This window comes from Euprymna scolopes, chromosome 6, assembly GCF_053919585.1.
Source record: "Euprymna scolopes isolate OS-2025 chromosome 6, ASM5391958v1, whole genome shotgun sequence".
Lineage (NCBI taxonomy): Eukaryota > Metazoa > Mollusca > Cephalopoda > Sepiida > Sepiolidae > Euprymna > Euprymna scolopes.
The window spans coordinates 92,101,495-92,125,406 of NC_136487.1; the positions used below are offsets into that span (position 1 = coordinate 92,101,495).

Below are 23,912 nucleotides of genomic sequence, written 5' to 3' on the forward strand. Positions count from 1 at the left end.
TATAATTATAAAATTCAAATGACCTTGTAACGAGTGTTGTAACCCAACATCCGGTTTACGACTTCCAGTTGTGCATGCGTACATAAACAAATAATCAACGCGACAATAAAATGTATTGTTTTACTGTGTACGTTTTCAGCATCCCAATTGTTTTTTTTTCACGTTTAAATTATCCAAATAAACAATTGTTAATACTTTCTGCATTTTTTTACATCGTTCATTTCTGTATTACGCTTAAGTTATTTTAACCCAATTTTCTCACAAATAAATCTACTTTAACCCATTGACAACCATACGAGCATTTTACAACGGTGATTTACCCACCGCCTTCATTTTTAAAAAAATTTATTTTCCATTTTTTAATACACCTTCCTTAAAAAACATTCATACATTTTCTTCTACACTACCAACATAAATAAATAACCCCGAAAATATGTTTTTTTTTTATTTGCGTTACAAATAAATAATCAACACAACAATAAAATGTATTGTTTTACTGTGTACGTTTTCAGAGTCCCAATTGTTTTTTTGTTGTGTTTAAATTAAGATATATCAAAATTTGAATTTAACTTTAAGTATTATGGTATCTGTTCAGTGCACATTTACCTATAAGTATGGCAAACCACTTATAATTCAATGGCTGTAAGTTTTGTTTTTTTTTTAAATAAAAAATTATAAACAGAACGACTCATAGAAATCTATCTATATTCTTTTTTCATTTTAATATACTTTCATAGAAATGTTTCTGTTATATCACAAAAAACTATTTTCTTTACGTCACAAGTGTCATGCTCATGCATTAATTCCATGGCTAATATAACATACTGACCCAACGGGTCACGGGTAGTCTAATATATATATATATATATATATATATATATATATATATATATATATATATATATATATGGAGAGATGAAAAAGGAAAAAAGGAACAAACCAAGCTATATGTTCATCAACGTTCTGTCTTATTTCAAGACTTCCCTGGGATGATTAAATTGGAGAAAATAAAATACCGGTACAATATCTGAAAATATACATGTGAAAAGGATGTCACAACGTATATATGATGGAAATTATGGTATGTACAGTATATACATATACTGCATTAGATATGAGTTTTGAAAATATTTTGTTGTTTTTTAGTGTTTCTTTTATAATTTGTAATGTGCTTTGTATTATTGGAATTCCTAGTTTGCGTTGAGTGTTGCAAATTATTGTATTATTCCTGTAAGTGGGTAAAAGAAGATGTCTGTTTATGAGAGAAGTGTCTGGTGCATATGATTTTTGCTTATTGATCCTGGAAAATATTCATGTGGCTTTTTTCTTTGCATGTAATATAAAATATGTGTGGTATTGCAGTGTTTTCAAAGTTTTGTAAGGTATTTGAATTCTTCATCCAAATATTGTGGAGTACAAATTCTGAATGCATGTATGGAAGAAATATATTATCATGACTATTTTTATTTTGTCATTATGGTGCGAGTAGAAATGTATGTAATAATTTTTGTGTGTAGTTTTGCAGTAAACTTTGAAGGATAGTTTATTGTTGGATTTTATAAGTATGTCTAGAAATGGTATTAAGTGATTGCTCTGTGTTTCAATAGTAACCTTTGTAGCGTCTACCCCGGAACTAAAATTTGACAGAGACTTTTGAATTGTCACCGCTTCCAGAGAGCTCTAAAAAAGAGGACAAAAAAAAACCGTGGCGACAAATTTGAGTGCCCTTCTCTTCCTCTTTCGCTTGCTGATCCTTGAGGAGTTAACACGCGCTACTGCTGTGTCTGTCACATGTGCGCAACATGCGCTATGCTAGTTCTCATAATGAAACCAAAAGAAAACATTCGTCTTACCTTTCCACGCCACTTTTCACTCGAACGGCTATCCCAAAGAAAAATATTTAATTCATCTTTTCTTTTCGACTTTACGCCAAAAAAGAGAACATTTACCCAGTCAGTAAAGATTTCTTTCTTTTCTACGGACACAAAAAAAAAACACATCAGTATGATACACAAAAGGGTAAATAAAATTACACTTCTTTTAACAAGCCAAGTCTGACTATTTATTTTAATTTATTTTTCTGAATATTTGTTTTTTATTAATGTTTATGAAAAATTATTTTTAAGGAGCTGTTTGTCGTTTTGCCCGGCGAGCAGCTCACTTCACCTTTATAGATGATTATAGTTTTTAATATTCTCTATATGCATGTTCTCAGGAAACATTGATGGACATATAACTTGCTTTGTTCCTTTCTCATCTTTCCATCTCGTTGGAATATTCTTTATTCTTACATTTTAAACGAGCCCCCAGATACTAACCTGGAAATTTCTACATCCTGGTGCAATACATAGAGCGTCTGGTATTCTCAAATGGTCACCTATCTGGTACTGGCCAGGCTTATCATTGTTTAATGTCAGTGATCTAATGAAAACCCTTGTGTCAATATGATTATGTCATAAAGTTTTGAAAATATGTATGGCAATTATATTCTGTGTAGCTTAATTGCCATATATATATATATACATACATATATATATATATATATATATATATATATATATATATATATATATATATATATATATATATATTCAAAACTTACTACCTAACTCTACTTATGTATTTAGCAATATCGGAGTAAATACTGACAATAGATGCATAAAATTTTATGCAGATACATAAAATAAATAAAAGTGTTTCGTTTTCACAAGCCAACAGACAAATATGTGACAAATTACACAGTATTAATAGTTTGTAAGACAGATTTATTTTTTAAAATAATGTTTAATAGCAAGATAATTCTTTTAAAAGAATCTGTTATTAATCTAAAAAAATTATGTTTATAATAAGTTATTGTGTGTGAAGAAATGTAATCAACATCATATGCATACATTCATGCGATTTTAATTCTGCTTTAATTACAGAAAACAATTTCTTAAAGATAGTTGTCACACTGTTGGTAGCTTTAATTCCCCTCAGCATTTGGCTCTACATAAAAGGTATGTTCTTCATTTTCTACATAAATGTTTTGATGCTTACTTATAATGTTTTGATGCTTACTCATAAATAAACTCTGTTTCTATGCACGTTCCTCTGAAATTTTTTTATTTTTTTGCTCAACACACACCTCCAAACACCTGGGCAACGCTGGGCACCCAGGCTAGTATACTTTTAAATGAAAGTTTATGAAATAGTTCTCTAGGTGCAGTCATTTTTTTTTTTTACTGTTTTTCACCCCAAACAAGGCACAGTGCCACTAAGTCGTAAGCGGGTACTATTTGGGACCAGATTTGCAGGAATACTGTTGCAATATTTTTGATTCATAATGGGGTATGATCCCACACAGTCGGGCGGTTCTATTTCTAAACGATGCTGCTAGGAACTGACGAATCGAATTAATTCACGTTCTGCTACCACCCAATCAGAAACCAAAGTATGTAGGGAATGTCTGTTCATATTACATTCAAACTTCTGCATGTCAATACAGTCAGAAAAGCTGGAGCCTGAGAGGGAATTCCAAAGTCTAACTCTTCGAGGGAAGAAGCTATTTGAGTAGAAGGCTTTTCAGCATCTAGAGATCTTTACAGTGTAGGGGTAGGATTTTGCTGCTTGTCAGATTTGTCGGAGGTGTATACGTCAAGAGACAACTAGTGCTTTAAGTTTGTCCAAGCACTTACTATTAAAATACTTGTAAAACAGGCACAGTGATGTCACATTTCGGAAATGGGATAGAAGCTGGAGCTTGGCCGACAGTGAGGGACCTATTAGGTTGGTAACATTTCTTAACCTTATCTAGGAGCAAGAGATTTGTAACAGATGCACTATCCCAGATATGACAACAATATTCCATGCATGGGTGAATAGTAGTTTTGTAGAGATACAGGATACTATCAGGTGTAAGTAATCTTCTAGCACAGTAGAGGGAGTCCACTTTCCTTGAAGTAACCTTGGCAATTACCTCAATGTATTTATTCTAATTCATGTTATTTGTGAATGTTAATCTTAAGAGCATGAGGGAAATACTTTCAGGTAGTGTATCATTAGCCATGGCAATCAGTGGTTGAGAGGGTTTCTTGTAATTGTTAAAGGAAATAAACTTAGTCTTGGTGGCATTGAATGTTACCATCCAGTTTTGACCCCATTCCACTACAGACTGAAAGTATTCCTCTAGAGTTTTAGCCATTTCCTTAGATATGTATTCATTTGTTTTCCCCTCGATTCTGTTATAGAGCATAGTGTCATCAGCAAATATACCCATCTCAAGAGACAATTTTGTCAGGGAAGTCATTTATGAATATTAGGAATAATGATTGTCCAAAGATTGACCCTGTGTCACACCTGCACTTATGTCATGTTATTCAGATATACAACCATCAAGGACAACCTGGATGTTTCTATTCTATAAGAATGGTTTGATCATGTTAATTATGCGTCCAATAATACCATTATTTATCCTTTTATTATCATTAATACAAGTATTTATCCTGGATGTTTTATGGAGGATGAACTTTTTGGACATTTGTCTCTGAGAATAGATTTCCAGAAGATCTCAAGTTTATCAAATGCTAAATAGACAGCTTTCAATGGCCCATATCTGAGAGAGAGAGAGAGAGAGAGAGAGAGAGAGAGAGAGAGAGAGAGAGAGAGAGTGTTACATGATTTACGTAACAGAATTTAGTTAGCAGCGAATATTATGGTATGTAGAAATGCGCTTTAAAATTTTTTTTATATATTTTGTTGTCTAACCAGTGATACCAGGAGTATCTAAAAATAATAAGACTTGTGTTATAAACAATATATATCAATTCCAAACAAAATAATTCCCATCTTTGTATTCTTCATTTGTTAAATCGTGGATAAATGCTATATGTAAAGCAAATGTCCGAAAGTGAATGTTATCAAGGCCAAAATACTGATCAGTGGATGAAAAGTTCCCCTGCTCATTTTTTGAAAAGGAAGTCGGTGCTATTCAGTTTTATATAGTTTCTGTAAATGTTGTGCACATGAAAAGTGAAGTAGAATTACTGATAGCTTGAGAAAAGATAATTTGTATGCAAGAAGTGTAAGTCAATGGAAATGAATGAGAACTCAAATGTGGAAAAATATATATTTGGATTACAAAACTATTTATTAAGGTTGCTATGAAGTTTTGTTACATTAATGATACCATTGGAGCACTGTCTTGAAATTTCATTGAAAATGGGTAGTCATATGATGAGTCATTTCTGCTGTTATTCTTCTAGATTACAGAATTTTTCCCCTTTTTCTCTTAATTTGCTTAAATAAAAATTTAAATTTTCCTTTAAAGATTTAAAAAGATCTTAAATTAAATTGTTACTTTCAGATAATTCCAGAAATAACAATAAAGAGACAGTTCAACAAGGTATGGTTTTTCTTTCCTGTTTGGTTGTTTTTTTATCCATTTTAATTTTCTTGATATTTCATTTCAATTATTACTCACAAAACATGTGGAAATGCTATTAAAAATACCTTTTAATACATAATTGAATGATGAGTATGTAACAGCATTAACAACAACGACAACCACAACAACAACAACAACAACAACAACAGAATAATGATGTCTAAAATCATTCAATATTTGCTGACTGGAATGTTTGATACTGATTGGAGCAAATACTTAATTTTGATTGGTTCCACATATTGGGATTTAACCAATCAGAAACAATCTATCTTGCAAGACAAGCACTTGTTTGAGAATATTATTTAAGGAAACGTCACAATTTCAATCAGTTATTCAATGAAAGGATTAATCACCTAACTCATCCAGTTTATTCAGAACAGATGCCAAACTTCTCATTGATGCACAAATAAAATCAGCCTTTAGTCTCTGGCTATTAGCATCAATATGTAGATTTAAATTACAAAGATGGCAACAATTCACTATGTGGACTTACATAGTAATAATAATATCCAAATGGAGTTTTGAATGAAAAAGTGCGCACTACTAGTTATAAGAAAGGAAAAATTGGAGACGACAGAAGGCATGGAACTACCCAACCAAACAGAGATGAGGGCACTAGGGGAACAAAACGACTATAAATACTTGGAAATTCTGGAAGCAGACACCATCAAAGCAACAGAAATGAAAGAGAGAATTGGAAAGGAATACCTCAGAAGAACAAGAAAACTCCTGGAAACGAAATTATATAGCAGAAATCTAATAAAAAGTATAAATACATACGCAGTATCACTAGTAAGATACTCTGTACCATTCATAGGGTGGACAAAAGAAAAACTGAGACAGCTCGATCAGAAAACCAGGAAACTTTTGACCATGCACAACGCACTACACCCAAAGGATGATGTTGATCGACTCTACGTGAAAAGGAAAGATGGCAGGAGAGAACTGGTTTGCATAAAAGACTGTGTGAATGACACAAAAAAAAGAACTAGAAAAATGCATAATGCAAAACACTGAAAGTATAATTATGGCAGTGAGATACACGGAAAAAATCAATAAAACATAAAACAGAGAGACAAACGGATAAAACAAGAAAAGAAAAATGGGAAGAGAAACAAGTACACGCAAGATTCACAGGAATAATAAAAGATGAGTATAATGAAAACACCTGGATATGGATACGAAAAGGACATGTCAACTGAGAAACTGAATCCCTAATAATGGCAGCACAAGATAACTCGATAAGAACCAACCACATCAAAGCAAAGATCGATAAAACACAAGAAAACAATAAATGCAGACTCTGTGGACAAAAAGACAAGATGATAAACCATATAGTAAGTGAATGCAGCAAATTAGCTCAAAAGGAATACAAGAACAGGCATGACCAAGTAGGAAGGGCAGTACACTGGGAATTGTGCAAAAAACTTCACACCTTTAACAGATAGACAAATGGTACAAGCATAAGCCAGCAACAGTAATTGAAAGTGAGAATTACAAAATCCTATGGTAGATGGACATACAAACGGATAAACCCATCCAAGCAAGAAGACTGGATGTCATAATAATTAACCAGAAAGAAAAGTCCTGCCAAATCATAGACTTTACTGTTCCAGCTGACCACAGGATAAATATCAAAGAAAAGGAGAAACAAAGTAAATAAACAGAGCTAGCCAGAGAGCTGAAAGGGATATGGATGATAAAAAAAATCAAGATAGTACCTATAATAGTAGGAGCACTAGGAACAATTCTGAAAAACTTTGAGAAAGAATGGGAGAAATTGGAATCAGAGGAATGGCTGGAAAGATACAATGAATAACAATAATGAAAACAGCTGAAATATTAAGGAAAACCCTTGAATGCAGAGACTAATACACATGAGCCACATGCACGGGCTAGACGCGCTACTGCAGAGCCAAAACATAAAGAAGTGTTATATGGAATGAAGAACACTGAATATGCATATCTATATGTTCTCTATCTCCTCCCCCATCCCCTCCCATTACCAAATCACCGCTTCCCCACCAAAAAAAAGCAGAATGATGCCAAATAGTTGAGAAGGGTCAAGGAGGATGGAAAGACCATGGAGAAAGCACCGACCAAACCTCCGCTGGACAAGTGTAAAGAGAACTGGGACCTTGGGGAGGCTTATTGCCACTCAAATTCCAGTGGAAACCAATGGCCGCTGCTAGCAAAAAATCAATGGTAAGCGGCTGTTGCGATAATGCAAATTCATTTACAAATGATATAAGAAGAGGTGGAGAGTACTGGAAAACTGGCGGGACTTGTTGTCACCCAGCTTCCAGAGAACACCACAGGTTGTTTTCAAGGAGAGATCCTTTATGACCTGTGTGAAAGCTCCTTGTGAGCCAATAATAATAATACGAATTCTGCCAGTCTCACAAACTAGTTGCACAAACACGATTATAACATTCTTCTCTTACAGACTTATGATACAATTTTTCTCACCCAGACTTATAGACTCATAACAATATATTCTTTGTCTTGACATTTGGACATTTAACTTTAGACTTCTAACGTACACTTTCTCCATTAATTCCTTACACTTGTATTTTCCTTCATGATCAATAAAGTTAATATAAAATGTTACAATGAGACGTTGTCATTAAATCTAACTTGTGACTAAATGATTTATTGTCACGTATGCTATTCAGCCTAAAGAGAATGTTACTTAAAGAAGGGCCTCAATCAGTTATTCGATTATGCTAAGTAACTCAGAATGACCATTAAACTCCTTATTAGCGCACAAATGAAATCTGTTTTTCACCTCTGGCTATTAGTATCAATACGTAGATTTAAGTTACAAAGATGGCGACACTTCGACTTACATCATCATAATAATACGAATTCTGCCAGTCTGACAAAGTACCTGCATAAATACGATTATAACATTCTTCTTTTACATACTTATAATAAATTTTTTCTCATACAAACTTATAGACTCATGACTATATGTTCTTTGTCTTTTTTTGGACTCTTGGACTTCTAACATACACTTTCTCTGTTAAGACACATGAATATGTAATCTCTTAATTACTAACACTTGTCTTTTCCTTCATGATTAATAAAGTTACAATGGGACGTTGTCATTAAATTTAACTTGTAACTAAATGACTTATTTTTACATGTCATTTATGTTATTCAACCTAAAGACATTTTCTTTAGATTATCTAATATAAATTCTTTCATAATTGATTTAATAAAGAATTTAGATATTCCACTAAAGATTTTTTAAAGTTTTTAAATTAACTAACTCAGATGTTTTCCTGCCTAATATTCTTAGGCATACTAGTGAATGAAAAATTGTTAAAATGTATATTTCTTTGCTGCTTTAAATTTTTTTTTCATTTTAATTTTCTTGGCTGTCATATGCCATTTTCATTATTGCAATCAAGAATTGGGGAAATCTTTAATAAAATATGTTCTAATTGATAATTGAACTATTCTATTCTGCAATTACGTTATTTATTCTAAGTTAACAGGAAAAATCCTCTTCAATTAGTTGAATACAAATCTGTTTCACACTCGAAAGATTTTTAAAAAAGTTTTACATTGAAATTCCTTAATTATTTTTTCTTCTTTTTAGTTATTTCTGGAAATAACATGAAGGGAAAATGTTCAGAAGGTACATTTTGCTTTATTTAAATATTTATTTCTTGTACGATTTTAATTATTACTAGCAATTAATTTGGAAATTAAGTTGGAGAAAATGTTAATAGATAATGCCATTTATGTTGTTCAATATAAAACAAGTGCACTTTAGCTAACCGAGAAAATCAAAAATTTAATTTTAGACTTTTAAGACTTCGGTTTTATTTTCTTAGATAATGTAATTCTTTTCCAAAAAAAAAAAATAATGATAACAAAAATTTTACTTTTGCAAATAAAGTTATTTGAAAAAAACGTTTTAAAATATTTTGACTGTTGTATTACACATCTAAACAATTATATTTTCTTTAAGAAAATTATGTAAAAAATACATTCCATCTATTTCATAATGTTATAGTTCATTTGTACATTTAAAAAACTATTTGTTAAAGAATAATTCATTAATAAAATTAATTATTTTGTAATAGAGAATGTTTAAATAATAATTTAAAATATGGTTGCTCATATATCAGGTTGACAAGAAAGTTCTTGCAGTTTTTAACTTTTAAATTCAGATGAACATATCTTGGCGCAAACAAAAATTTATTGATCAAAATAAGCACCATTAGAATCAACACACTTTTCCCAATGCAAAACAAGTGTATTTATGCCAGTAATGTAAAAATCTTGCGTTCTGGTGGCGATGAAGTTGCTGAAGGCGTTTCCGATATCGCTTAGGTGTTTGAAGCATTTCTCATGCAGAAATTGTTGAGATGCTTGAAAAAGTGGTAGTCAGTAGGTGAGAGATCTGGAGAGTATGGTAGATGAGGCAGAGTTTCATAGCCAAATTCCTTCAACTTCTGCAGGGTCGGTTTAGCAACATGCAGTCGGGCATTGTCATGGAAGAGAATTGGGCCTTTCTTGTTGACTAATGCTGGGTGTTGTCGAAGTTTCTAATGCATTTCATCCATTTGTTGACAATACTTCTTCGCTGTAATGGTTTCGCCTGCATTAAAAAACTATAATGGATGAGACCGGTTGCAGATCAACAAACAGTCAGCATGACCTTCTTCTGGTGCAACTCTGGCTTTGGGAAGTGCTGTGGCACTTTGTCAGCATCTAACCACTGAGCTGAGCATCATCAGTTGTCGTAAAGAACCCACTTTTCATTGTACGTAACAACTTGGTCGAGAAATGGATCGTTCTTGTTGTGTAAAAGAAGGGAAGATGACACTTCATAACGGCGTTTCTTTTCATTGTCATTCAATTCGTGAGGCACCCACTTATCAAGTTTTTTTTGTCTTTCCAATCTCTCTTAAGTGGTTGAAAATTGTCATATGCATTATGTCTAATTTAGAAGCAAGTTCTCGAACAGTAGTGCATGGATTGACTTCGACTAAGGCTCTTAATTGATCGTTGTCAACATCCGATGGGCGACCATTACACTCATCATCTTCAAAACTCTCGTCACCACCACGAAGTTTCTTATAACACCATTGTGCTGTGCGTTCAAGAGTGACTTTTCGGCCTAGCTTGAATTGAAATAAGAACATTGTGTGAAGTTTCTTTTTTCCATTTTGCATTTATCGTTCTGAAAAGATGATATTTCTTAAAACGATTGTAATTTAAACGGTTAGATAGAGCGAAAAACGCTCTTTAAAATGATATAAAAATTAAAGGTATTATAACGAAAACTTATTTGAAAATACATCATTTGACATCCAAATTAAAAATTCCATAAGAACTTTCTTCTCAACCTAATAGTAAATTTTAAAAATTTAAATAAGTTCAATTAAAAAAGTGTTTCATAAGTAATCGATTCCTTAGTTATTACTGAACTTGTTTTGAATTATGATAAAATTTTGGTTTGAAAAATCATTACATTTTGACTTGTCTTCTCTTTTTCATTACCGAAAATGAAAACAAAAAATACTGAAGATTAACTGAAGTGCACTTGTATCAGCATTTATTCTGTATTATCAGAAAGTTTCCTTTTTCATTGATTCAATGAAATGTTTTCTTTTTTCAATGTTCTTGACAGTGAAGAAAAATTGTTAAAACGTATATTTATAGAGATGAGAAAACGAAATGGAGTTTCATTCTATATTAATAAACAACTTTATTTGTCATTTTCCTTATAGCGTTAGTAGGTTGAAGTATTCTTTTTCTTTACCACTTATCAAGGCCCAGAGGCCACTGGAGGATAAGGGTTAATGGATATACATTTGTCATTGATTTTAGCGTAGTAAACATTAGTGGAATTTTATAACTTGAATTACTTAGGGGGATGGTTCAACAAGAACTTGTTCATGTTGGACTTGAAGACAATCAGATTGTAGTCAGCTGGAAAGCAGGCAAACGGAATAGAGTTCCACAGGCGAGCAGTTCTAAGAAAGAAACCCTGTTCATGGAATCTACGTTTAGGTGTAGACACAGATAAAGAGTATGGGAAATTGTTGATTGTGGTTCTGGCTAGACGAGTGTTTTTTGGGAAAGTCTGGCGAGGGGGGACCATAGATTGAAGTTCAGATGAGCACCTGCCATGAAAGTAACGATGAAGCAGGGACAGGCTCACTACGTCTCTTCTGTGGGAAAGAGGTTGCAAGGAAGAGAAAAGAGCATCCCCCACTAAGCTACGAAGTCTATTTTGAACTCTGTCAAGACAGTATAAGCTGCTTCTAGCAGCTCCTGCCCAGATGTGGCAACAGTACTCCATCGTTGTATGAACCTGGCTTTTATATAGGTAGAGAATTGCATCAAGAGTGATATATCTACTGGAGCGGTAGAAGGATCCCACCATTTTTTCAGCGACTTTTGCAATGAATTTGATATACGTTCCATTTCAGATCGGGAGTAAAGGTCAAGCACAGAAGCTTGTCAAAACATGAAGCCTCCCCAAGACGAGAGCCATTCATTTTGATTGATGGCAGCTGGGCAGCAGAGCTTTGATGATGTAAGGATAGAAGTTTGGTTTTAGATGCATTAAAAGTAACCAGCCACTTTTTCCCCATTGTACCACATGCTCAAGATCAGAAGAGAGAGAGTCAGAGAGAAGTTGGTCGTTTATGGTCTTCAAAGTGCTACAAGATAGAATTAATATATTGCCGGCTTGTTGAGGAGAGAACAGCTAAGTCCACACGTGTTTATAGCTAGTAGTAGATGGGACGACGGAAGCCGATTAAAGGAGAAAGAAAGGGCAAAGTCTTCAGTGTGTTTACGTGTTGTCATGTGTGTGTGTGTGTGTGTGTGTGTGTGTGTGTGTGTGTGTGTGTGTGTGTGTTTGTGTGTGTTGGTGTATGTTCTTTAGCATGATAAAGAATGTTCATTTGGGTACCGCATGTGAGAACAAATGGGAGTTTGAAAAGAGCCATTGTTAGCTTGTAGTACTCATGTTCAGCTAATGTCTGCTGCCCGACAAGGTCAGGATCAAAGAGTTTCAGATTTCGCCTTTTATAAACTCTGTCATATGATTGAGACCTGGCTTGTGATTGGACAAGCCAGGGAGAAAATGAATTTCAAATCTCGAGTCAAGAGAATTAGCTTTTGCCTGTGATGTAGTGAGTGTCGGCCGCTACATATTTCTTTACTTCAATTGTTCTTTTTTCTATTTTCATTTTAAGTTCCCTGACTATGATATGACATTTTAATTATTACTAACAAGAACAGTGGAAATCTTATTATGCAGTTAACACTTGTAATATGCCATGTAATTATTACTAGGAAATGTGGAAATATCATTTAAAATAGGTTTTAAAGTTAAATTATTATTTTAGCGAAGGAAAAAAACGAATTTTATTTATATGGAAAAGACATGCAGAATAAAATTAAATTACATGAAACATTGAAATAATAGAAGAGTCACCAGGTAACAAGTGCTATCTAAAACAAAAAAGAGTTTTGTAAAAGAGAAATCGAGTAAAACAAAATTTACTTACAAAACATTTTTAATCCAAGTAAAACAATATAAAAGCTTTTTCAGTCATAAAAATGTTCATAGTACAAAACTGTACATATTTGAGTATTTGGCAGCGTGGCATTGTGTATGTGTGTGCGTTTACCTTTATTCTTGCTATTACGTATATAGATGTGCATTAATTGAAACTGGTTTGTTGTTTGGGATTCTTAAGCTGATTTGTTGGTTTGGATTCTTTTGCATAACAAAAATAAATAAATAAATAAATTAATTAATAATATCAAGGGCAAAATATCAGTTACCACTAACTACCGGTAACTAAATGTTTGATAACTAATTCTGTGTGATTACCGCTATGGCCATCTCATAATTTACCGACTTCCAGGCAAAAACACAGCTTGATTTATTTATGAAAAGGATATTTACCTCAAAAATTTAAAGAATATGTCATCATCCATACTATCTTAGTTAAACGCATGTTAGTAAATATATATTTAATTGAAGATTATTGGATTTCTCAATATTGTTGTTTGTTCTGCTTACCTTGTCTCTTATGAACAGTTTTCCACTAAACTTGCTTCAAAGTTCAATCCTCAATACATGCTATAATAACTAAGAATAAGATTAAAAATTACTTAACGCTTCTTTGCTGTTTAAATTAGAACAGATAAAGTCAATTCGTTTGTTTGGTCACATGGAAAAAATTGATGAGAATGATTTGGTTAATAGCAGAGTGTGTTGGCATTGAAAGGCCAATGAAAACATGGCAGGAATTGATAAGTATGGATTTGAGGAAAAGAGAGAAAATAAGACCTGACCAAAAATAAATTAGTTTGAAAGTCAATAGCTAAATGCCACCCAACACATGCCAACACATATAACAAGTATTAAACCAAATATGGTGACAATTATTATCTATATATTAATACGATAGCATGTGTGTTATTTTGTGTGTCACGTTTTCCGGCAAATTTCATTGTTTGAGATTTAATTCCGGAATACACATTAATTCCAGAATACACGTTTACAAATGTTCCAGGCGGCATTCGATTAGCATGTTCTCACCGCTATATTTGTTTTTAATTCTATAAAATTTAGGGTATTTCTGGTAAATGCAAAAGTTGTTAAGAAATAAGTGACTTAAAATTATTCCGTAGTAAAAAACGATAACATAAATATATTCATTATCTTTTTTCCGTGTGACTCCTACCTGAAGTTCTTGGTTTTATTTTATTTTCCTGCACTTTTTCAGGAAGTAAACTATCAGACTTTTTATTTGTGTTTGTAGTTGTATTTTGAGTCCATTTTTGTTTATTTTCAATGTAAGGTTTTAAACGGTCTATTGAAACTTGTGTATGCGTGTTTGGGTTAGTTTCTATTAAGAAATATTTTGGTGTTTGTTCGAGTACCATGTAAGGACCTGAATAGAGTGCTTCTAGCGGTTTTCGAACGCGGTCTATCCTTACCCAAACTTTATTACAGATTTGAAATTGATCTGGAACATATGATTTTCTTGTTGACTTTTCTCTGTTTGAAAAGTCTTTCAGATCAAATTTTGCCATAGTTTTATGTAGTTCTCTTGAAAATTCTGTGTAACCGTTTCTGCATTTTCCGTACCTATCATTAGCTGTGGTAATAGCATTCATGCACCTGTCGCCGCATAAAAAGGGGAAAAATTGGAGCAGTTGGGCATACTTCGAATTCCAAGGAGGACTATTGGTAGAGCTGAAATCCAAGATTCTTTTCCGGCCATTATAGCTGCTTTAATAGTTCTGTGGGCTCTTTCTATCAGTCCGTTGCATTGCGGATGATAGGCTGTCATTCATAGCCTATAAAATCCAATAATTTTTGATAGTTCAAGGAATAGTTCACTTTCTCTGTCTATTATGACATGGAACAGAACACCAAAGCAGGTAATTCACGTGTTTACAAAAGCTTCTGTTACATTTGTGCTATAATATCTGCTATGGGTTGTGCTTCTATCCATCGACTGATTCGATCTATACATGGTAAAATATACCGACATGGATCGATGTAAGGATTGTTGGAGCCTTTTTCTGTGGTTAGTGGTCCAATTATATGAGTGTACGGTATGGAATCTTGATGATGGTATTTCCAACGTTTGTACCGGTGATTTTGTATGTCTGTATATTTTTGCTTGTTGACAAGATGTGCATGATGCACATAATTCTTTGATAGTTTTATCCATATGTGGCAGTAAAATCTAGCCTTAATCATTTTTATAGATGATTTTATTCCAGGATGTGATACTGAATGTAAGCTGTCGAAGATGGATTTTCGTAATGTACATGGTACAAAAGGTCTAGGGTATGATGTTGATGTATCACATAAGACAAGTTGATCTTTTTCAGATAATGTGAATTTCTTTAAATCTGGAAAGGACTGTATTTTGGTGTCTGATTTTTGTGTGTCTGCCAGTACTTAGAGGTCGAACATATCTATTTGTACAGCAAATGTTGGGCAAGATAAACAATCTGCAACTATATTTTGGTTACCCTTCACATGGACTATGTCGAAATTAGTTCTGTAATAACTGCTAGCTGTTTTTGTTGTCTATCTGATTTTGCAGGTTTTAGACTGGAATGCACCACATATTGGCTTATGATCTGCCAGAAGTAACACTTCGTGACTTTCTATGAGGTGGCAAAAATGTAATATCGCTAAATATGCTGCTAAAAGTTCGCAGTTGAAAATGGAATATCTCGTCTGTGTTGTCGTCAACTTCTTGGAGAAAAATCCTATTGGTGTTGGAATTCCATTTATGACTTGATGTAAGGCAGCGCCTACAGCATATTTGCTGCTGTCCAGTTGATACTGTGTACAAGTTGATTGAGGATTGGGTACTTCTGTTAGCTCACCAAGTATTTTTACAATGTTAGAAAAGGATTGTTTTTCCAAAGTATTCAAGGTGATTAATCCTCTAGGTGTTAGTCTCATTCTTTCAGATAGGGGTAAAACTAACTTCGCAAATCCTGGGCTAAGAAACTATTATTTTTTGGGGAATGGTATTATTTTCGTCCCAATTCTTGGCTTTTAGGGGTGACTCAGGTCAGTCCTACATAGTGATACGATGTGCGTTATTTTGTGTGTTATGCTTACATCTCTTTTTCTTCCGAGTGACTATCGTTTAATTGTTATGATCTTCCATTTCTTGTAATAAATAATTATACTAAGAATTCTCCATAAGTTTTAGTTTTGCTTTTGTTTTGGTAACTGAAGTTAAGGAGTAGATAGGCTCTGTCTATCGCCGGCTTCCATACTCCTTCTTTGCCTATTAGTCAGGCGCAGAGACACTATCACATGTGAATCGACAAAACACTTAGTGGTAGATCTTGTTTCTTGTCTAGGGTATTCAATGCCGTTCCCCCACTCTCGACACATCCCACCCCTCATAACTGGGCACTTGGGAATGCTTGAATACCACGCATGCCTGTGCAATTAGATTGGGGTGATCTTCTTCTGATGGGCTGAGGGTACTGGATTGACAGTTCCTGGCTGCTGTTTCCGACTTGTAGTACAGGGGCCCTAACTCTTTGGTAGCGCTTAGAGCAGCTGCTCCATCAACAGTTGTATAATATCGGGATGTTTGTAGTGCCATGTTGCGCATGGAAAGGGACCCTGCACTCATCCCCAATGGACTTTCCCGAGGCCACAGTCCTAGTTGAAGAAAGGTCAGCTAATGGTCTGCTTGTGTTGCATGTCTGATATCCTGCATAACCTCTTGTTCAGCTCCCCCTCACCTAACTGAAACTCTTTAAAAACATGATGACACTACAATCAAAAAATAAGCTTGAACCGGGCCTAGGGACAAACAAATCCAACTTGCCTCCTCCCTTGAGGCTTGCATTCACTAACACCCGTGGGCTTAGAACTAATTTAGCTGATGTTGAAGCATTTCTCCTAACAAATACCCCGGATATCTTAGCACTAAGCAAGACTAACCTACACTCCTCTATCCCCTCTAACTACTTTAACATGCCTGGCTATCTCCCACTCTGCCGTAAGGACTCTGACAGACATATGCACGGACTTGGAGTCTACATTCGTAACACCCTCCCCTTGACTAGAGAAATAAACCTAGAAACGGATGATCAAGCCTTTATGTGCTTTAGACTAAACAACATTAGCTACTTTTATTTTCTCTACTGCTCTCCCTCGACCCAGGACTGCACCATAATAAACAAAGTCTCTGACAGTATAGACACAGCACTCTCCTTCGACACTAGTGCACAAGTACATGTATTTGGTGACTTTAATGTTCACCACAAAAACTGGCTTGGATTCTCTACTCACACAGATGCAGCGGGCAGCACAACACATAGTTTTGCTATATCTCACTCCCTATCACAAATGGATACGTTTCCAACCCGTTTCCCTGACCAGCAAGAACAACAAGCATCACTTCTAGATCTGTTTCTGACTACAGTTCCCGAGGATTGTACAACAAATGCTGACAGCCCACTCGGGAATGCTGACCATGCAGTGATAATGGTAGAAATCGCCCTAAACTCTAGACCCAAAACTGAAGAGCCAGTGCTCAAAACAACGAGATATTATAAAAAGGCTGACTGGGAAGCTATCAGAGATCTTATCAGAGATGCCCCCATGGGGAAATATTTTTTCTCTTCCTGCTGAACAGTGCGCAAATGAGACCACTGAATGGTTAAAAACAGCAATGGAAGCACATGTTTCCATGCAGAAATTTTATAGCAAGCCCCACTCTCTCCAATGGTTTACTTCGACTTGCGCAACTGCCATTGCTCAAAGGCAGCATGTATACCACAGATTTAACCGACATAAGTCCAGTTCAAACAAACAGAAGTATATAGAAGCTAGAAATAATGTTAAGAAAGAAATAGCGACAGCCAAGAGAGAATTTACTGAAACCACTAAAAAACGCATCGAAGCACAAAAACTAGGAAATCGTGACTTCTGGAAACTCTACAACAGTGTAGTAAATAATGGGCAATCAACAATTTCCCCGCTAACCAACAATCACGAAGTTGTTTGCTCAGCAACCAACAAAGCTAATATGCTTGCCAGCCGGTTTGCCTCGAACTCCACACTGGATCCTTTCAACCACCCCCTGCCTTACTTTCCTTTGTGGACAGACGCCACGCTAGACGATCTAAAAATCACCCCTGCTTAGGTACATGCTATCCTAAAAAATCTTGACACTTCAAAAGCATGTGGACCTGATCTCATCCCAGCTGTGCTATTAAAAAAGTGCTCAGCCTAAGTAGCTCCAGTTCTCTCCCAACTCTACAACAAATGCCTTAATGAATCATACTTTCCGGGCTGTATGAAAACTGCTTCTGTGGTACCAATATTCAAGAATTCTGGCGAAAGAACTGACCCATCAAATTATCGCCCCATTAGCCTCCTCCCACTTTTCGCCAAAATATTTGAGACCATAATTAACCATGCTCTAGTCCGGCACCTTACAGATGCTAAACTTCTGACTGACAAACCATATGGATTTAGACAAGCCCGTTCCACAGCTGACATCCTAACTGTAATCTCTGAACGTATATACCATTCACTGGACAAAGCGGGGGAGGGTAGAGCGATAGCTCTAGATATATCCAAGGCTTTTGACAGGGTATGGCACAAGGGTATCCTCAGGAAAATTAAATCATACGGTATCACTGGTAGAATACTTAGCATAATTAAATCCTTCTTAGATAAGAGAAAAATCCAGGTTGTCCTCGATGGTCGAACATCTAAACAGTGTGATATAAATGCAGGAGTGCCTCAGGGGTCTATTCTTTGACCTCTATTGTTCCTGATATTTATTAATGACCTCCCTGACAAAACTGCCTCTGAGATGGGTATATATGCTGATGACACTACACTCTATAACAGGCATGACAGGAAAACAAATAAACATCTAAAGAAATGGCAAAAACACTAGAGGATGACCTCCAGTCTGTAGTGGAATGGGGACAAAAATGGATGGTCACATTCAATGCTGCCAAGACTAAACTGGTTTCCTTCAATAATTACAAGAAACCTTCTCTGCCACCAATAGCAATGGCCAGTGACTCCCTGTCTGAGAGTACATCTTTCAAACTGCTTGGCCTACCGTTCACAGGAAACATGAGCTGGAACAATTATATTGAAAACATTGCCAGGGCCGCTGTGAAAAAGGTAGGCCCTCTCTACCGTGCTAGAAAACTACTGACACCTGAAAGTATCCTGTACCTCTATAAGGCCACCATTCGCCCATGTATGGAGTATTGTTGTCACATTTGGGCTGGTGCATCTGCTACTAGTCTCTCGCTCCTAGACAAGGTTAAAAAAAAGAGTCACCAGTCTGATAGGCCCTGAACTGGCATCTAAGCTTCAGCCTCTGTCCCATCGACGAAATGTTGCATTTCTCCGCTTGTTCTACAAGTGTTTTAATGGTGAATGCTCTGACGAACTGTAGACACTTGTGCCCCCACGACATAGACACCCTCGACAAACCCGACAGGCAGCTAAATCCCACCCCACACAATAGAGATCCCTAGATGTAAAAGATCTTTCTACTCCAGTAGTTTCTTCTCCAGAACCGCTAGACTCTGGAATTCCATTCCAGGTTCCTGCTTCCCTAACTGTACTGACATGTAGAAGTTCAAGTGCAACGTGAACCGACATCTTGCTGCCCAAATCCCTACATAGTGCCCCAGTAGTTGCTGCCCCTGATAGTAGCTCCCTACGCCAAAGTGGCAATGTGCCTTTTTTGGGGTGAAAATGTAATTTTAAAAAAATTTGAAAATTAATAAGTTATGTTTTCGGTTTCCATTCAAGCTGATACACTGAAGTCATATGGATATATTTTTTCAGTCATAACTTTATAATATATAAAAATCACTAGAAAATTGACTCCATAATAATGTGTACAAAATCTGCATGAATTAAAATATCATATTTAAGCGTAGTGCGTAGTTTATAACTGGGCTACGCCGGGTATCCCTGCTAGCTTAGATAAATACTTTTGCAGTTTTAATAAAAGAGCTATAAGACGTTTCCATTTACGCTGAATGCCAATATCAATATATTACATATGAAAGGGTCCACTGTGGAATTTCCATAGGTCCCGCTAGGTATTATTATTATTATTGTTGTTGTTATTATTATTATCATTATTATTAACAACAACAACAACATAATCTATCTATATATCTGTGAAAGTGTCTGTGTGTCTGTGTGTGTGTCTTTCTGTGTACATTTCCCGACACGATAACTCTGTCAATTTTCAGTCTACAGATTCGAAATTTGATATACAGGATATGGAGATTTGGGAAAATCTTTGTAATCGGTTTTCGGCCAGAAATTTGGCTGTAAAGGGGTCAAAGTTCAATGATTTGAGCTTTGAGAACTTTACCAAACTCCTCCGACAATCTTGGGTATAAACAATTTAAATTTTAGATATAGGTTCCTTGAACATGGATCTAACTTAATAACTTGATTTGAGCCCAATATAATGAATGTTAAGGGGTCATAATAGTGGTCAAAGTTAAAAAAATTGACTGCTTTTTTTTGATTTGAGCGAAAAATAGTAAATGTTGAAGCTCGATCCTTCAGATGACAAATACCGAAAAATTGGCAAAAACATTAATTTCTTCACCCTTAACTGGGCACTTTTCGACAGGGAGGGGTCACTTTTTTCACCGATATTTTCAAAAGTCATCCCCTCTTTTTGATTGTCTAGCCTTAGTTTAAACCTACATCACTTCCGGTTTGGTGATGGTCATAACAGCAAAGAGCAAAGATGTTTACGTTTTTTTTCTTGTTCTTTTCTTCCTTTGCGGTACGGGTTCGAGCCTGCCTTCCTACTACCATTTTTTTTTTCTTTTTGCTCAACACAAACCTTCAAACATCCGGGCAACACTAAGCACTCATGCTAGTCTATATATCTATAAAAGTGAATGTGTCTGTGTATCTGTCTGTCTGTGTATCTATCTGTGTGTCTGTGTGTGTACATTTCTCTACGCAATAACTATGTCAATTTTAAGTCTACAGACTCAAAATTTGATATACAGGGTACTGAGATTTGGGAAAATCGATGTGATTGGTATTCGGCCAGAAATTTGGCGATTAAGGGGTCAAAGTTCAACGATTTGACCTTTGATAACTCTACCAAACTCCTCCAACAATTTTGGGTCTAAACACTTGAAATCTTAGATATAGGTTCCTTGGACATGGATCTAATGTAATAACTTGATTTGAGCCCAAAACAATAAATATCAAGGGCTCATAATAGGGGTCAAAGTTAAAAAAATTGGACGCTTTTTTTTCTTTGCTCAACAGACACATCCAAATACCCCGGGCAACGCCGGTCACCCATGTTAGTCTATATATATATATAAAAGTGAACGTGTCTGTGTGTGTCTGTGTGTGTGTGTGTGTACATTTCCCTACGCAATAACTCTGTCAATTTTCAGTCTACAGATTCAAAATTTGATATACAGGGTACTGAGATTTGGGAAAATCGATGCGATTGGTTTTCGGACAGAAATTTGGCGATTAAGGGGTCAAAGTTCAACGATTTGACCTTTGAGAACTCTACCAAACCCCTCCTACAGTTTTGGGTCTAAACACGTGAAATTTTAGATATGGGTTCCTTGGACATGGATCTAACTTAATAACTTTATTTGAGCCCTAAGCAATAAATTTTAAGGGGTCATAATAGGGGTCAAAGTTAAAAAAATTGACCGTTTTTTTTTTGTTTTTTTTGCTCAGCATACACCTAAAAACACCCGGGAAACGCCGGGCACCTATGCTAGTATATCTATAAAAGTGAACGTGTCTGTGTATCTGTCTGTCTGTGTGTCTGTGTGTGTACATTTCCCTACGCAATAACTTTGTCAATTTTAAGTCTACAGATTCGAAATTTGATATACAGGGTACTGAGATTTGGGAAAATCTTTGTGATCGGTGTTCGGCCAGAAATTTGGCTGTTAAAGGGTCAAAGTTCAATGATTTGACTTTTAAGAACTCTACCAAACTCCTCCGCCAATTTTGGGTCTAAACACTTGAAATTTTAGATATGCGTTCCTTGGACATGTATCTAACATAATAACTTGATTTGACTCCAAAACAATAAATGTTAAGGGGTCATAATAGGGGTCAAAGTTAAAAAAATTGACCTCTGCGGTGTCTACCAAATTACTCAGACAATTTCTGATCTTAACATTATAAATATTACATAAAGGGTATTTAGAGATAGAGCAAGCTTTTTAATCGGTTTGAGTCCAAAATTTTTAGTTACCAATATATAAATGTATGTATGTATGTATGTTTGCATGTCTGCCTAAAACTTTAGACAGAGGCAACGGATTTTACCAAGATCAGTATTGCTTTGAAGTTTGACTTTTAGTACGACAATATCGAAAAATTGGCTAAAAACATTAATATCTTCACCTTCAACTGGGAACTTTTCTACAGGGGGGGTTTCACTTTTTCGCCGATATTTTTATAAGTCATCCTCTCCTTTCGATTGTCTAGCCTCAATTTAAACATAAGTCACCTCTGGTTTGGCAGTGGTCAAAGCAGCAAAGACATCAGGTTTTCCCGGTTCTTTTCCTACTTCGCGGTACGGGTTCGAACCTGCCTTTTCTTTTGCTCAACAGACACATCCAAACACCCAGGCAACGCCGGGCTGAAATGCTAGTCTATATATCTATAAAAGTGAACGTGTCTGTGTATCTGTCTGTCTGTGTATCTGTGTGTTTGTCTGCGTGTGTACATTTCCCTACGCAATAGCTCTGTCAATTTTAAGTCTACAGACTCGAAATTTGATATACAGGGTACCAAGATTTGGGAAAATCTATGTGATCGGTTTTCGGCCAGAAATTTGCCTGTTAAGGGGTCAAAGTTCAACGATTTGACCTTTGATAACTCTATCAAACTCCTCCGCCAATTTTGGGTCTAAACACTTGAAATTTTAGATATAGGTTCCTTGGACATGAATCTAACTTAATAACTTGATTTGAGCCCAATATAATGAATGTTAAGGGGTCATAATAGTGGTCAAAGTTAAAAAAATTGACTGCTTTTTTTTTTTTTTTGCTCAACATACACCTCCAAACACCCGGGCAACGCCAAGCTGAAATGCTAGTATTAATATAATCTATGGAAAAGTAATCTTAAATACAATTTTTTTGTTTGAAATAATTACAAAACGTCTTATGTGGTGAATTATGATCATAGTATGTGATGTTCAAAGTCTGTTGGAATCATTATGTTGATCCGCACTAATACCCAAGGAAAAAGCATGGATTCATATCTCATCCCACTATAACTATGGGTGAATATTAGCATTTTTTTTTTTTTTTACTTTTTAAGAAATAAATATAGTTTACATTAAAATGCAAATTTTTAAAGTTTTGTAAATACAAATATCATTATGTTTCGGAATGTTTTGAATGATTGAAAATTTGAATAAGTGGCACAACGGATAAAAGTGTTGAGTCTCAGTTTTCAGTGACCGTCTTCTGGAACTTGAAGGTTCAATTCTTACTACAGGACATACTAACTAAGAATAAAATAAAAATTACTTGTTTCACACTTATACTCAATCATGCAAGATGCAGCTGAAGGATGATGATGATGATGATGATGACAACGATGATGACGACGATGACGACGACGACGATCATCGGTTTAGAAATTGACTGTCAAATTAACCTTTCTCTGTCCAGGTCTTTATTTATCCATCTTTCAAGTCCATTTTATCACTTTCTTTTATGTTTCCCTTGGCCATCTCATGTGAACTAGATCTGTTATATTGACTGCTGTACATCTACTGACCTAAGCACTCTAATCTATTCTTTCAAATAATACCCCAAAATAATCTTTTAAATTTTAAATGAATTTTACAATCATCTCTTCAGCTTACAATAAAGACATTTCTTAATTGATTAAATAAAAATCTAAAAAGTTTGCTCCAGATTTAAG

The 23,912-nt window shown here is 35.1% G+C and overlaps 1 protein-coding gene across 50 annotated transcripts in view; it reads left to right on the forward strand.

The window, feature by feature from the left end:
• Positions 1-23,912, forward strand: part of LOC145277786 (uncharacterized) — a 212,418-nt gene that overhangs the window by 60,565 nt on the left and 127,941 nt on the right. For 49 of the 50 annotated variants that reach the window (XM_080129551.1, XM_080129552.1, XM_080129553.1 and 46 more), the window contains exons 6-8: positions 2,925-2,999; positions 5,345-5,383; positions 9,033-9,071. In XM_080129551.1, the coding sequence (XP_079985677.1) occupies positions 2,925-2,999; positions 5,345-5,383; positions 9,033-9,071 (153 nt within the window). The remainder of the gene's footprint in view (positions 1-2,924; positions 3,000-5,344; positions 5,384-9,032; positions 9,072-23,912) is intronic. The other variant, XM_080129579.1, reaches the window with a different exon arrangement.